The sequence below is a fragment of the Staurois parvus genome, unplaced genomic scaffold (assembly GCF_062004578.1).
Source record: "Staurois parvus isolate SC_StPar_1 unplaced genomic scaffold, SC_StPar_1.0 ptg000202l, whole genome shotgun sequence".
NCBI classification, from domain to species: Eukaryota; Metazoa; Chordata; class Amphibia; order Anura; family Ranidae; genus Staurois; species Staurois parvus.
Genome location: NW_028317998.1, coordinates 3,253,100 through 3,266,743, shown reverse-complemented (window position 1 = coordinate 3,266,743; position 13,644 = coordinate 3,253,100). Strand labels below are relative to the sequence as shown.

General features: G+C 37.5%; 1 protein-coding gene across 1 annotated transcript in view; it reads left to right on the top strand.

The window, feature by feature from the left end:
• Positions 1-293: 293 nt before the first annotated feature.
• Positions 294-13,644, top strand: part of VSIG1 (V-set and immunoglobulin domain containing 1) — a 28,573-nt gene continuing 15,222 nt past the window's right edge. Inside the window, exons 1-2 of the mRNA XM_089678304.1 lie at positions 294-435; positions 1,597-1,760. Of these exons, the coding sequence (XP_089534430.1) occupies positions 372-435; positions 1,597-1,760 (228 nt within the window). The 5' untranslated portion in view covers positions 294-371. The remainder of the gene's footprint in view (positions 436-1,596; positions 1,761-13,644) is intronic.

The following is a 13,644-nucleotide window of genomic DNA, read 5'->3' as shown; positions in this document are numbered from 1 at the left end:
AAAATGATGCTTTGTTGATAAACCATTAAATCCAGCTGTGGACAACCACCAACGTTGCATACTAATTCATACTAGCATTATGCAATTAGTCATTCATATATAATTCAATGAGTGTGTAATTCCCTTCCAGAAAAGACGGGTTAATACAGATTACAAATGTATCAGGTGCACACACCCAGATATATAGTTCAACTGAAAACACAAATACCCACAGAGCCATATTGGGAGATGTCTGGGGAGTGTGCTTGATAAAACCTGTGTGTGAAAAAGCCCTTGTTGATTTATTGATGCTCAGTGATAAATGGAAACTGTGAGTAGAAGTCACAAACGATTCAAGCTAAACCACGAAAGCACCTGGTACTTCACAGTCTATGCATCTTGACGCCATGCATTCATTCTATCTCAGGATACTGTTCCTGCTATTGAGCTTTACAGGTAATAATAACTACAGCTTTGATAGAATCTGAAGAAAATTCAAAAGATATATACAAAATCTTTGGATGCTCTTTTGATGTGGATTTGACTAGTATGCAGAATTACTAGATCACTCCCAACTGAGTCTTAACCATATTGCAGGCTTTAGAGAAGTTTGTTACCGGCTGCTTAAAAAATTCTTGTACGGCCAATGTATTCATACCCGTGCATACTTATATGTATGTAACAAGCTTTAAAAGCAGCTTTTTGTGGGTTGTACACAGCAATACTAAAGAAACTACAATAATGGCACAAAAGGTTAACCTGGTCAAAACTATTTTTTGACAGCAGAATCCGGAAGTTAATCTTTATTAAATAATTCTTTGCGTTTAGACCCACAAAGCAATTAATTGCTGGTGGGGGGGTCTAACTAAGGGGGTCTGACATCTAAGGCGGTAGAGGGGGTTTCCCAAAATTGATAGTGTGATTTAGAACTTAGAACTTAAAAAACGATATTAGCCAAAAAGAGAATTTTCAACAGAAAAAACAAAGCACTTTATTAAATTCTATACTCTGTCGAGTAGTGGGATTTCAAATTAGTGCTTGGTCTCTAATGTTCTTCCAAAAAATAATATTGTGTTAGATTAAAGGATGTGAGGAACCGAGTAATGATTTAGAATCACTGTCATGCATGTGTAGTAAGGAGCTCTAAAATGGACACTGTGACCATTGCATTCCTAGAGAAATGTCAGTGCTACATGTGGTGTTGACCACTTCCATGCTTCTGTAACTCAGGATGTATGAAATAACATACATAGTATGTATGAAAAAAATGTCTGTATATAAATGTTTTATGACATATAGCTTTGTTTTATTAGATTTTAAATGTGGGATTTACGTATAATACAGACTTTTGTAAAAGCAGCTGTGACTACTTTAGGATTAGTACAACATACGTTACTTCTCAAAAATGGTAGCAATATCTTATCTGCTAAGATATAAACCCTTCAATGTACTGTCAGTTTTTTGTGTATTCTGTAACACTTGAGATCAGTATTTAAATGACTAATTGGTTTTAGACAAATACATATGTGACAAATGATGATCTACATTGCAGGATAGATAAGAGCTGTAAAGCAATTAATCTGGCTTGATTATACCTAACACGTTATCTCTCTATAGGCTTGGCCCACTGCGTAACAGTGACAATACCAAACCCAGTGATCAATGTGACTGCAGGAAATAGTGTCAATCTCAACTGTGCATATAACCTTGCTTCCTCTGACACCAAAAATTTACTAATACAATGGAATATGATGGAAGCTCATTCACAAAACCAAATTGCTGTGAGTATAAAAGAATCAACTTTTGTATGTATAATTTTTATTCCAACACAGCTTTCTGTTAGCAGACAAACTGTATATCACTCTTAAAATGACAACTCTTTCCAAAAAATGCCTTTTCAGCTTTGGTTGGTGCTGCTGATTCGCACTGCTAAAGTAGTTGGTCTTTAACCTCCTCCTCATAAAAGCATATTACGTTCTTGTGTATACCATATACTCCCTATTGCATTTATTCCACATTACAAATAATCCACCAAAAACTATGTGACAGCAACACTCTAAAATTCTGGTTTTGAGATGATGCCAGTAGATATCTTGATACACCTAAAATGTTAGCATGTCATTCAGTTTGCCAACAGTCAGAAGCATTTCTACAGGTGTGAAAGTCCTGGAGTACCCTTCAGCACCCTGAGGAGAGCTATGGTGTAGTACTTTGCTGAAACTTGTGGGTGTGGCCTAATTTCATGGGAGGAGCTTAATGGAGTATGGTTAAATGAAACCTAAGCCTACTATGCTCTGGGTCAAGAATAAGTAATGCATGGGTTCAGGAGTAGGTAACACAGAGCGCAGAGGGCAGGAGTCAGGAAGACATAACACACAGGATGCAGGGGTCAGGAGTAAGTAATGTACAGAGTGCTGGGACCAGTAGCATGTAACACATACAGTGTAGGGGTCAAGAGTAAAGAAGGCAGAGAGTGCCTCCCAAAAACATTTTTCCATCTTCCCTATACAATCCCCCCCACACACACCCACCAGGACAAAACTGCACCCCTCCTTGAAATGTACCCAATAAACCACTGCACTGCATCTGCTGGTGGGCCTGGGTCCCCATGCTGTGACCACCTACAATTTCTTTCCATATGTCAGTTATGCACTTGCTGGCTTCTGTCCCCACATACTGGAAGGCACCACCTGTGTGATCTGTAGCATGAAGACAAGGAGGAGTTTTCAGAGCACGCCCCTCAACTACAGGTCTGACAGGCTGGTGGTTGGGACAGGAGCTGACAGCTGCATAAGTGTCATAATAAACAAAAAAAGTGGGCAATCGGGGCACCCACCAACAAATGTGGGGTACCTGCCCAGCACTAGCCACATTTTTGCCAGCAGTCCCCCAAAACTGAAATATTAGACCAACTCCACTACTTGAGTGGAGTTGGCCTTTAACAAAGTAATCTCAAAGGGATTTCATGTTTTCAGGAATCAGTTCTGATTGCTATATATTACCATTGCATTGTACCTATGCATTTCTGACCCCAAAGATTGTTGGAGTTTGACGATACTCCTCTAAAATTTCTAGTTAACAGATGATTGCTGAGGGTTAATAGCCCAATGCTGGTTGGAACATCACCCACATCAAAGGTGTTTCCAATTTCTTTGACTGTGAAAAATCCCCTTAAATACAAAACAGAAGAAGGTTCCTGTGGGTTTCTCAGATTTTGAAGATGATTTGTGGCTTCCCCAAGTCACTTTTGTAGCTCTAATAGGTGTTGGGAAATACCCCAGCATTTATATCCACATAGATAGCACAGACACTTTAATCCAATCACATGGATTGTGTAGATGAAGGGAAATGTAAAAGTTGTGGAATCACTCTGTTCTAGTTACATAATTCCATCCTAGGTAACAAGATATCTGTATAGGTGTTAATTCTTCTATTTACATGGCTAACATTGTGAATTGTTATCAATTCCCAGGGGTAATAAAGATATATAATAAAGATAATAAAGTGGCATTATATGTGGAAGATAGATGGTATAGAAAGCCCCCAATATCTGTTCTGGGATGATTGTCCCAGTTTGATGTAGATGGCCTGTTTCATGCCTTTTTTTAACCAGTTGTCCTCTCTGTCCAAGATGTGTACCTCACAATCCTCAAAAGATTGTCTCCTAAAAGTGCATTTCCACCTCTGCGGTCACTTTTGAGAAAACCCTGCTAAATGTTTGTTTTGTGTTCCCATTCAAACAGCGTATGTAACAAAAATTAAAAAAAAATACATACCTTTACATTTGCTTCTTTGGAACAGGTTTACACATGGAACTCTAAGCAACTCTGAACAATTTCAGACCTACACACTGGAGACAGAGTCAGTTTTAACTCATTAGCATGCAGTGCAGTATCCAAGCCTCAAGATCTATAACTATTTTAGGTGCAATCCAGTACATACGGGGTTAATTAAGGTGGACATTAACTACACACTGCACACTCACAAACAATAAATGCCAATATTCTAAAGCTGGCCATATATGGACTGAAATTCATCCAGTTCAGCAGGGACTAGACAAATTTTGATATACTATCTATGTATAAAATATCCAAAGTGCATTCCCACAGCGCATTAGTGGCAACACATAATATTATTTCCATGATTTATTTTTAGGAAGCACAGATTTTTTTTTTCTTTATATGGTCAATCTATGTATGGCCTTCCCTGTTAGGCAGAAGTGGATCATTAGATCGACTTCTGTCGAGCAGGAATGTTGGAAAACATTGTCGATCAGCAACTACAACCAACAAACTGTAGCCACTGATCAGTTTATTATGACAGTGGAGGCATCCTGCTGTCAGAACATAATGTCCCAGCGGGGAGTATTCCTCAATCCACCTCCCTTGTGATCGAAAAAAAAGGAGTCATCTATGGCCACCTTAACTCTCCTAGTTCCATTTAAAAATTTTTTTTTTTTTTGCTAGAAAGTATTTTTTTCAGTAGGTACTTGCTAATATTTCTTCATTCCTTACCTAAGTAAGTATAAAGTAGTGCGTGGTCTGCCCCAAAGCCTCCTGGGATATGTTACACATCCCAGTGGGCTTCTGGCCAGTCCCCCCCACATTGGTGGTCTTGCGCATGTGCAGTAGTTGTGCAGTAGTGAACTAATGCTAACTTTTAATTTTTGGATAACCTGGTAAAGTTCCTTTTGAACATTACATAGGGGGAAGCTTCTTTAAGTAGCTGGTTTAAAAACACTTAAAAAGTTGAGCAGCAATGTTAGTAGGTCCTGACCCAAATTGACTGCACAAGTGGAAATACACTTAAAATTGCAGTAAAAGTGTAGGTAAACTGACAAGTCTTGACTGGTAGAGTAGTATTGATAATATACCAAAAAAAGAAACAAACCCAGAATCTCAATGCTTTTGACCAGTCTTACTGGATAACTATATACTATATTTAAAGTGGTTCTAAAGGCTGGACATTTTAAACCTTAATGCATTGTCTACATCAAGGTAAAGTCAGATCTTGATCCAGCACTGTGGCCATCTGCAGTGGCTTTCTCCTTTCTGCTCACAGAGGCAGCAATGGAAGCCATTGGCTACTGCTGCTGTCAATCCAATCCTGTGAGAAGAGAGTGGGGGATGGGCTCAGCGGTGCTGCGTGTGTCAATAGACGCACACAACCAGGCTTAGGAGCAAGCCCAATGGAGCGCCCCATAAGAAATGGCTTCCTATGGTGGTGCACCTGGAGGAGGAGGAGCCCAGAGCACAGCAAGAGACTCGAGAAGAGGAGGTTTGGAGGGCGCTTTGTACAGAACAGGTAAGTAAAACATATTTATTATTTCATTGAAAAACAAAAAGCTTTACAAACATTTTAATCTACTTTGATCTATTTAGAATACAATATCTCCATTGCTTGCTGTTTTGTTTTTCTTTATTGCTATTTACTAGAAAATTACATTTTACACCTAGTATAAGTTTCTATCTATGAAGGTATAAACTCTCTCCAAAAAGGCCCAGCACTTTAGAGCTTCTCAGTACTACTTGGATAGTCACTTTGTTGCAGGGTTGCCAACATTTAATTGTTTTCTCTAAAAAAAAAATTGTTAAAAAAAAGATCAAGGATATCTCAACATATTTAACAGACACATGACCCTACTCATACATTTGCATTTTAATGAAAGCGTTTGAACTTGCGAAAATGCATCAAAGGCATAATTATAGATTGAACCTGTTTCCATCTGTACAGTGCATCACAGAGTGCTTTTTGAAAAGTAGCCCATGTCCATTTTTGTCCACTTTGGTGCATATTGAGGTGCATAGAAGTTAATAGTAACACACGAGAATGCATGTATAATGCTTTTTGCATGCATCCTCATGTCTTTCTAGCCCCTGTTAACAAGCCTAGATAGTTCTTTATTGCCAAACACAAACATGAAAAACACACTAAAAATGTGTTTCAACACAGTTGTTCAAAGCATGCATTGACATGCACCAAAAGTCGAGTTAAAATAACGCATGGAAATGGAAACAGAAAGTGTGAACCTTGTCTAAGCTGCTAGAATAGTTTGTTTCATTGCAGTGCCCTTTACAATTAGCACTTTAGCAACTATATTATTTAATACTATGTAACTGTTATATGTAACATGTGTAATGCATAGCTAGTTTGGTGTTACACTGTATAGCGATTTGTGATATATTATGTTGCTGTTGCTTAGATGTTGGTATATAGTGTTTAGATGTTACAGAATTGCTGTGAGTGGTTAATACTTCATGATACTAAAGCTGACGCTGCAGAAAAAAGTATTACACATTTTACTACATTAGCATTACCTTTAAAAGGCATCTCTTTTAAAATCTATTATGGTCAGGGCTATATACTATATTTATTTAAATCAGGTAAACATAAAATATAGCCCACAAACCCTATTCTCCTATCCAGTATTCTCATATAGTTCTCAGCTCCTTGACATGATTTTTAGTTCCCTCCACATCGTGCAGTAACATTCCTATTGTTTACAGAGGTAGGTAGCGCAAACTGAAAGGTACACACAAAAATTAGTGAGAGGGGTAGCACATCTTCCTTTCTTTTTCCAGATTTTCAATCAAAGACAGAGTATCAAAGGAAAAAAACTTCTGCTGTGGTCTCACTATAGAAAATCGATAGTGTTCTGTGAATCCTATTTCATATGTTAAATATATAAAAAACAGACATAAATTATCAGTTAAGAACATGTAAAATGTTTTAAAAGATTAAAAATCAAATTGGTTTTAGATCATCTTTATGTTTATTTAATTTGTCTGCCTATGTAAACAGCCTGTAAATTTCTAGATGGTTGGCAACCTTGCTTTATTTAGTGCAATCCTTTAATTATGTTACATTTCAGTGTTGATAATTTTAGCAGTAAAATTTTTGTGAACATACAGTTTTTGAATTTAAGTAACCTTCATAAATAGATGCATAGTTTAAAAGTTCATGATGGTATTTATACAAATTTGTTTTACTTGATGAAATGTCTTAAAGTTTCTTAAAGGGTGTCTAAAAACATTTAGGAAGTGGTAAGAGTTTATTTCTGTCTGTATTCCCACTAGAAAGATTCACCCTATAAATTTATCCTGGTAATTACCAAAATGGGGAAAGAGGAAATCTCCCAGGAGGACACTTGTTATGGTGACAACTGTCTAATAGAGAATTTTACTTTGGAGAGATTTCCTCTTCCCTCTTGTTATATCCACAGGAGATGGCAGAAAAAAAACTGACAGGGATTTTAACCATTTTCCGTAATGCAATTTACTTTGTAAATTGATGAATTTGTGAATTAACACTCTATTTTATTGGTAAATGGCAAATGTACACTGAAATTCGAGTTTAAAATAAGAGAACACGAAAATACCTTTTGTCTATATCAGCCAATCAGATTTTAGATACAATTTTTAGTGCAATATACAGAAGTTAAATACTACTTCTTAATTTCCCTTTCCTTCATCTTTGATAAATGAATTCAAGTGTACTATCTTACAATGTGTAATTTTAAGGGAATATGTCTGAAAATGTTACATTGAAATTCAAATGTTAAACATGCATTTTAAACACAAAATAGACATTTTGTACAAGAGATTTCCATTTCTGAATGGCTTAAATCTCAAGTTACTGAAAGGTCTATTTTATAGTGAATGTTCAGACGCTGGTATATTATATTCTATATGGCTGATGTTTGGGGCTGGGTGGGGCACAGTGGTGTAGACTTTGGACTTGCTGGTTATTCAGCCTGTATTTCAATTCTCCTTGCGATGAGCTGTGATTTGTCATTCCCCGAGCAATCATATATGTAGTTTTCTGGGCCTCAAAACGTTTTGGTAATTTTAGTGAAATTTGGCATTTGGGTCTTTGCATTCAGACTATAGTTGTTGCTTTTGAAGGCTGACCTACATTAAACGGAAAGAGGTTTTATTTTTCCAAAAGTACAATAAACAGTAACAGGCTTTATATTTCAAGAAGGGCAACAAAATAATGCTTCCTGCATTAAACCAAAAATATGGCTTTTATCAAGCACAAATAACAGAAGTCAGCTTGTAATCAGCACAAACTAAATAAAATAAGGTCTCGCTGACTCGGGGGTTTTACCCACAGGAGGGATTATCACAGTCCAAAGAACTTTGACTATTTCCCGGCAAAGACTGACCTTTACAGTGTTCAGCAATTCAGCAGCTCAAACCGCTTTATTCATATACTTACTCACACTCAATTCCTACTACTCCACATGTGCTTTGGAGTTTCCTGCATTTGATCCCTCCTATAGGTCTATGAAGCCTCTACTGTCTCTTAAAGGAACCATAATCCAAATAATGAGAAGATATTTCACTCATCCCTGGTGTCCTGTACATATCTCATATTTCCCGCACCTCAAACTGGAGGTGGTGGAGAGACAGGAACATGAGGTCAGTTTTGCATTGGCCTGTTTTTGTTTCATCCTGGCAATGTGGCATAGTTTGACATCAGACTAAATCTCCTGCCTAGCAGAAAGTACCTCTTAGCAGCAATGTACCCCTGGTACCTTGCTTCTTCCATTCCAAATGCACATTTCTCAGGGTTGACAATATTACCCCTTCTCCTTAAAGAGTCTAACACTTTTTGAACCCAGAGAAGAGGGGACTCCCAATCTGTGCTAAAGGTAACTTTTCTATCAAGATAAACTAAAGTAAATTTTTGATGAGGGAGTAGCAATGTATCTCTTTTCCTTTTAAGAAGCAGCAGTTGCAGAATGTAACCCACATAGCATTCTAGAACTGGCACTACGAAGTGGAGAATAAGATTTTTTGCCTGACTCCTTTGGTCCAGAGTATCTGCTGTATCCCTTGGTGAGGTCCAGTGTGGTGATTTCTAGGGCTGGTCCCAACCCTTATATAAATTTGTCCATCCAGGGCATGGGTTACACATCAAGCTTAGATACTTCATTGAGTATTCCAAAGTATTTACAGAACCACAAGGTGCATTTTGGCTTTGATACTAACACAGTTGTACTACTTGACCTTCAATCTTCGATTCCTCCATGACCTGCAGTGCTGGCATATCCTAAGTTTTTCTCAAATGACCTTTTTAGGAGCTTCAGCAATGAGATATGTTTTCACAAGGATCTTCACATTGTGTTCTGTGAGGATGACATGTTTAATAACCTGGCAGGTCTAAAGAAGATTTCTGTATTTCTCTGCAAAAACCGCTTTGCTTCCTGAGTTAGGATGGTGGCAACTTTCACCCAAGCAAGATCAGTTTGGAACCATAGGTTTCCATTAGCCAGAACAGACTTTTGTTATTGGTCTCTCTAGGGTTTTACCAAGTTCCCGTGCTAAATTTAGTAGTGTTTTCTCTTTTTGGGCTGGTGCACTTCTCTTAACATTTCCATATAATTACATTGTTTCTGCCATTTGGCCAGGAACTTACTCCCTACTGTGGGTATTAGTAAGGTCTTAAGATGTGCAAGAATCTAAAGACCACCATTAAATTTTAATGCAATTTCTACAGGTGTGTAATAATAATTGGAATTCAGTAGGAATTGAGATGGCAGTTAGCTTTTATTTGTTCCCAAATATTTTAACATTATCAGTGAAAAAATATCCACCATAAAGATGCTGTTTTGTGTGTTGCACAGTCATGGGGATTTTGAATTTTTACCATTTTTTTTATACCAGCAAAGTTCATTCACTTGTGCGAATGCACTTATTGTTTTTAAAGGGTCAATCCAAGTTAATCCAGGACGTTTGGATTGAAGGAGCAGGAAAAAGCGACCGTGATAGTTTTTACTGTAATTTTGATGCCATCATACTCTGATCATCTATCTAAAAGAAATTACTTCTGTAAATTCTATGGTCTGAAATACAATCCCCAGTTATTATCCCAACTAGCTGCTAGCACAAGCCTACAAAGGCTTGTGAAGAAATCTGCATTTAGTTTGTATTTTCCTACCTATACAGTATGATGGTGGTGGGAACCTTGGATTGTATGCTTCTTTGGTCCACAGAAAGATGTTCCATGCACTTCATAAGTAGGAAAGAATATAGGGCACACATGCATGCATTTCTTATGTAGGCTGAGGCACAGACCGCACTCCCAGACAGGCTGTTGGCATAAGACACTTAATAGCAGATCAGAGGATTAGGAACCACATACTTGTCGACAGTTTTTAGACATTTTCTACTGATCCTCCAATCCTTATTTTCTAGATTAGCTTGGAGCTTCCTTTTAATAAGCATAATGTGGGATTAAGTAAGTTCTTAGATACTTTCTGCTCCACAACAGCATTCCCCGTGCGCCAGCTTGAAGAATGGTTCATTGAATCAGTGTGTAAAGATATCCATTTTCAGAGATGCACGGGGAAAGTGTAGCTGGAGATCTCAGGTAAGCTTTGATTACTAAATGCAAGGCTTGTAGCACTGGTACTAGTCTTGGCATTGTGGTGTTTAGCAGTTTCAGAAGGAATGTTCTCTATAAAACATGTTGTCAACAAAACTGAATACAGTTCTTAAAGTGTGCCTGTAATAGCATGTAGGTTTTTATTCAGTCACCTTTAGTAGCAGGCACTCACAGGTGCTCAGGTACCGACATGTATATTGATGCTTTTGAAGACCACTCCAGAACCCCCTAAAGCCTGGGTGACTTACTATGTAAATATCAGCTTTAAAGTGGTTTTAAACCTACAAGTAAACATTTTATAATATGCAGTTTACCAAATTTTAGATGTGATGGCTGCATTAGTTTTCTTTTTTAAGCTTACTTTCTTTTATTTTCTGGCAAATAAGTTGTAAGTCTGTTGCTTTTCAATATAACAAGTTGTCCTGCAGATGTAGCAATTAGAGGGTTAAGACAAACCATTTAACACTGACAGCCGAGCTTAAAATAATCCACTTTTATTTTTTATAAAACCTTTACCCCAAAAGGAAAAAAACTGTTGTAATTGCTTATTAAGTGGTACTTAGACATTTGCTTTACTTTGTTAGTGTATCTAAATCTGCTAGAACAGCTAACATTCCCTTCCGCCAGCCTTACAATGCTATTATCCAAAATGTGTCTCTGGTGATTCTTCATCCAGAGAGGAGGCACCCTAATACAGGAGATATGTTACTGGACAAATGAAAACAAGGTGAAAACAAAGGGACAGAAGCCTGACAACGGAAATCAAATTAGTTGGTATGGGCTACATTCATTTGAACAAAATTATTGTCCCTTGTACTGCTTTATTAAATAAACTGCAATCTGTACCAACTGTGTTATAAGGGATGTAGCCTAGGCGCACATACACTGTCTGTATACTCATGTCCTTCTTCTTATAGCCATACTGGTATTTTTATGCCAGGATATGTGAATATATTTTTTATGTTAATGTGTGCAGTGAGCAATATACAGTATGTGAACTGAAGCTGTTACATAGACATTCAAGAATGTGTACATATTAACAAGAGCAAGCCCACACTGACCTTTGTAGCTGGTGGCACTGTGGAGTAATTCATCCTGAAATGTTATAGCAGAAACAGTAAAGCAATTGAAATCATTGTCTCAGGCAGCTCATTTCATCCTGCTCCCTCCTTCCATAGCATTTGTTCTGTGGTTACATTAGATGTTAGAAATATGGATAGCTGTCAGATCAAAGCTAGGAGGGGGGACTGGATGATATGAACTGACTTGAAATGGTCATTTCATTGATAAGATTTGTCTTTTTTGATGGAATGGCAGTGATGTACATTGTAGAAACTTGTCTTTCAAATGCTGTGAATAAGATTGCTAGCCATTATTTTGCCATATGAATGCTTTGTGGGCTGTGGCTGTTTTTTTAAGAAAATTAATTGTAAGACGTTGCACATCATTTGTTTTGATGCATCTAAAATGTACTTAGCTGATCTGAACAGAGGGTTCAGTTGGGTTAAATATACTTTTTGGCCAATACAAATGCATGCATTCACCAAATAAAGTCAACTACTAGATATGTTGTGGGAAATAGGGTTGCACAAATCCAAGCAGTAGAAGGTTTCAACAAACCTTAGCAGAGGGCTGAGTTTTATAAAGATTAGTTTGTCTTAATGCCAACGTAGAATATACCTTTTGCTGTTGATGTTTTACAAGGTTTGAATTTGTACAAAGGCTGCGAAGATTATACCTTGAGGTAATCTTGAGGGACCAGTATGACTGTTTTTTTATCAACCCACCTAAAACTGTTATTAATTATTTGTTTCAACATTTTAATGGAACTTCAAATAAAAGTATTTCCAAAGCTTGACATGGCTATTCCATTATAGAGTATAATGCATTCTCAATTGATACTTACGATGTTAAACAAATGTCAGAAGTATAGCTGTCAAAGAAAAATAATTACTTTGTAGGCAACCGAGAATAGGAAAAATTTGAGGTCTGAGGTTACATCTGACAATATTGCATTTCTTATGTATCAAAGTTAGGTGACCTATAAGGAAGACATACATCTGGAAACTGCATGCTAATAAAACTTAACTTCACATGATTAAAATTATACAGGATTTATATAACGCCAACAGTTTGCACTGCACTTTACAAAGTGCAATTCAATGCAGGAGGAATCAGAGGGCCCTGCTTGTTAGAGTTTACAATCTAAAAGGTAGGGTCAAGTGATACCTGTGGTAACAGGGGCGGACTGACAACTCATGGGGCCCCCCGGGCAATAGGGGATCATGGGGCCCCTGTGTCCTTGCCCAAACTAAAAAAAAAACCTATGAAAAAGGTACCAGGGGCATCTCATGGGGCCCCCTAGTGACCCTGGGCCCTCGGGCAGTGCCTGAGTTTCCAAATGGTCAGTCCGCCCCTGTGTGGTAATAACTGTGGGGGGGAAGAGCTGATGGAGAAACTAGAAAATGAATTCGTTATGTGGAGGCAGGATAAACTTCTTTTAAAGAGATTGGTTTTAAGGGATTTGCATCTAGGAGAACAAGCAATTGAAGTATATGAGATGGTGAGTTATAAAATATCATTAAATGGAGTGGATATAAGGCATGACAAAAAGAAGAAAGAAACAAAAAAGAAAAATAGGCTCTGCTTCACACCGTATCAGTACAAGTATCACACAGTATGAGTGGTTATGAAATCGGTTTAAATCACAGGCCTACCTTCTTGGGTAGGCCAACCCTTCACCCTCCCAGCCTGATCATCAAAAACTAACTCTATCAATCTAAAGATAGTGCATCTGTATCCAGGATTCCACAATTCAGTGAACGTAAGAGGGCCCACCAGGGGTTCTTAGGGACATCCAGAATTCCAATAGGAAATTCTGATTTTGATTGTTTTAGGTCCATTTTGCACTTACCCATCTAGGCATATATGATATATTGCAATTTAGTGAATTTGAATACATGTTGCCTAGTTAAACCCATTTCCAGGTATCTTAAAACATTCCATGCATTTAGTTGTCAAGATTTTCATGTTTTAATTTTATTGTGAGAAGATATACAATACCCTTACTGCATGTAATTCTCTTACTAGATTGCTGTTTATAGCACACATTTTTATGCAGAGGGCATAACTGAAGAGGTACTAAAATTGGCATGCAAGACAGTGATTTGTCATGGGTCCCTTCACTTTGTCATGTAATATATTGTTACATTCCACCTACAGTACTTAATCCAGTACCTCTCTACTTGTTCAAAGAACAAAGGTACACCGCTC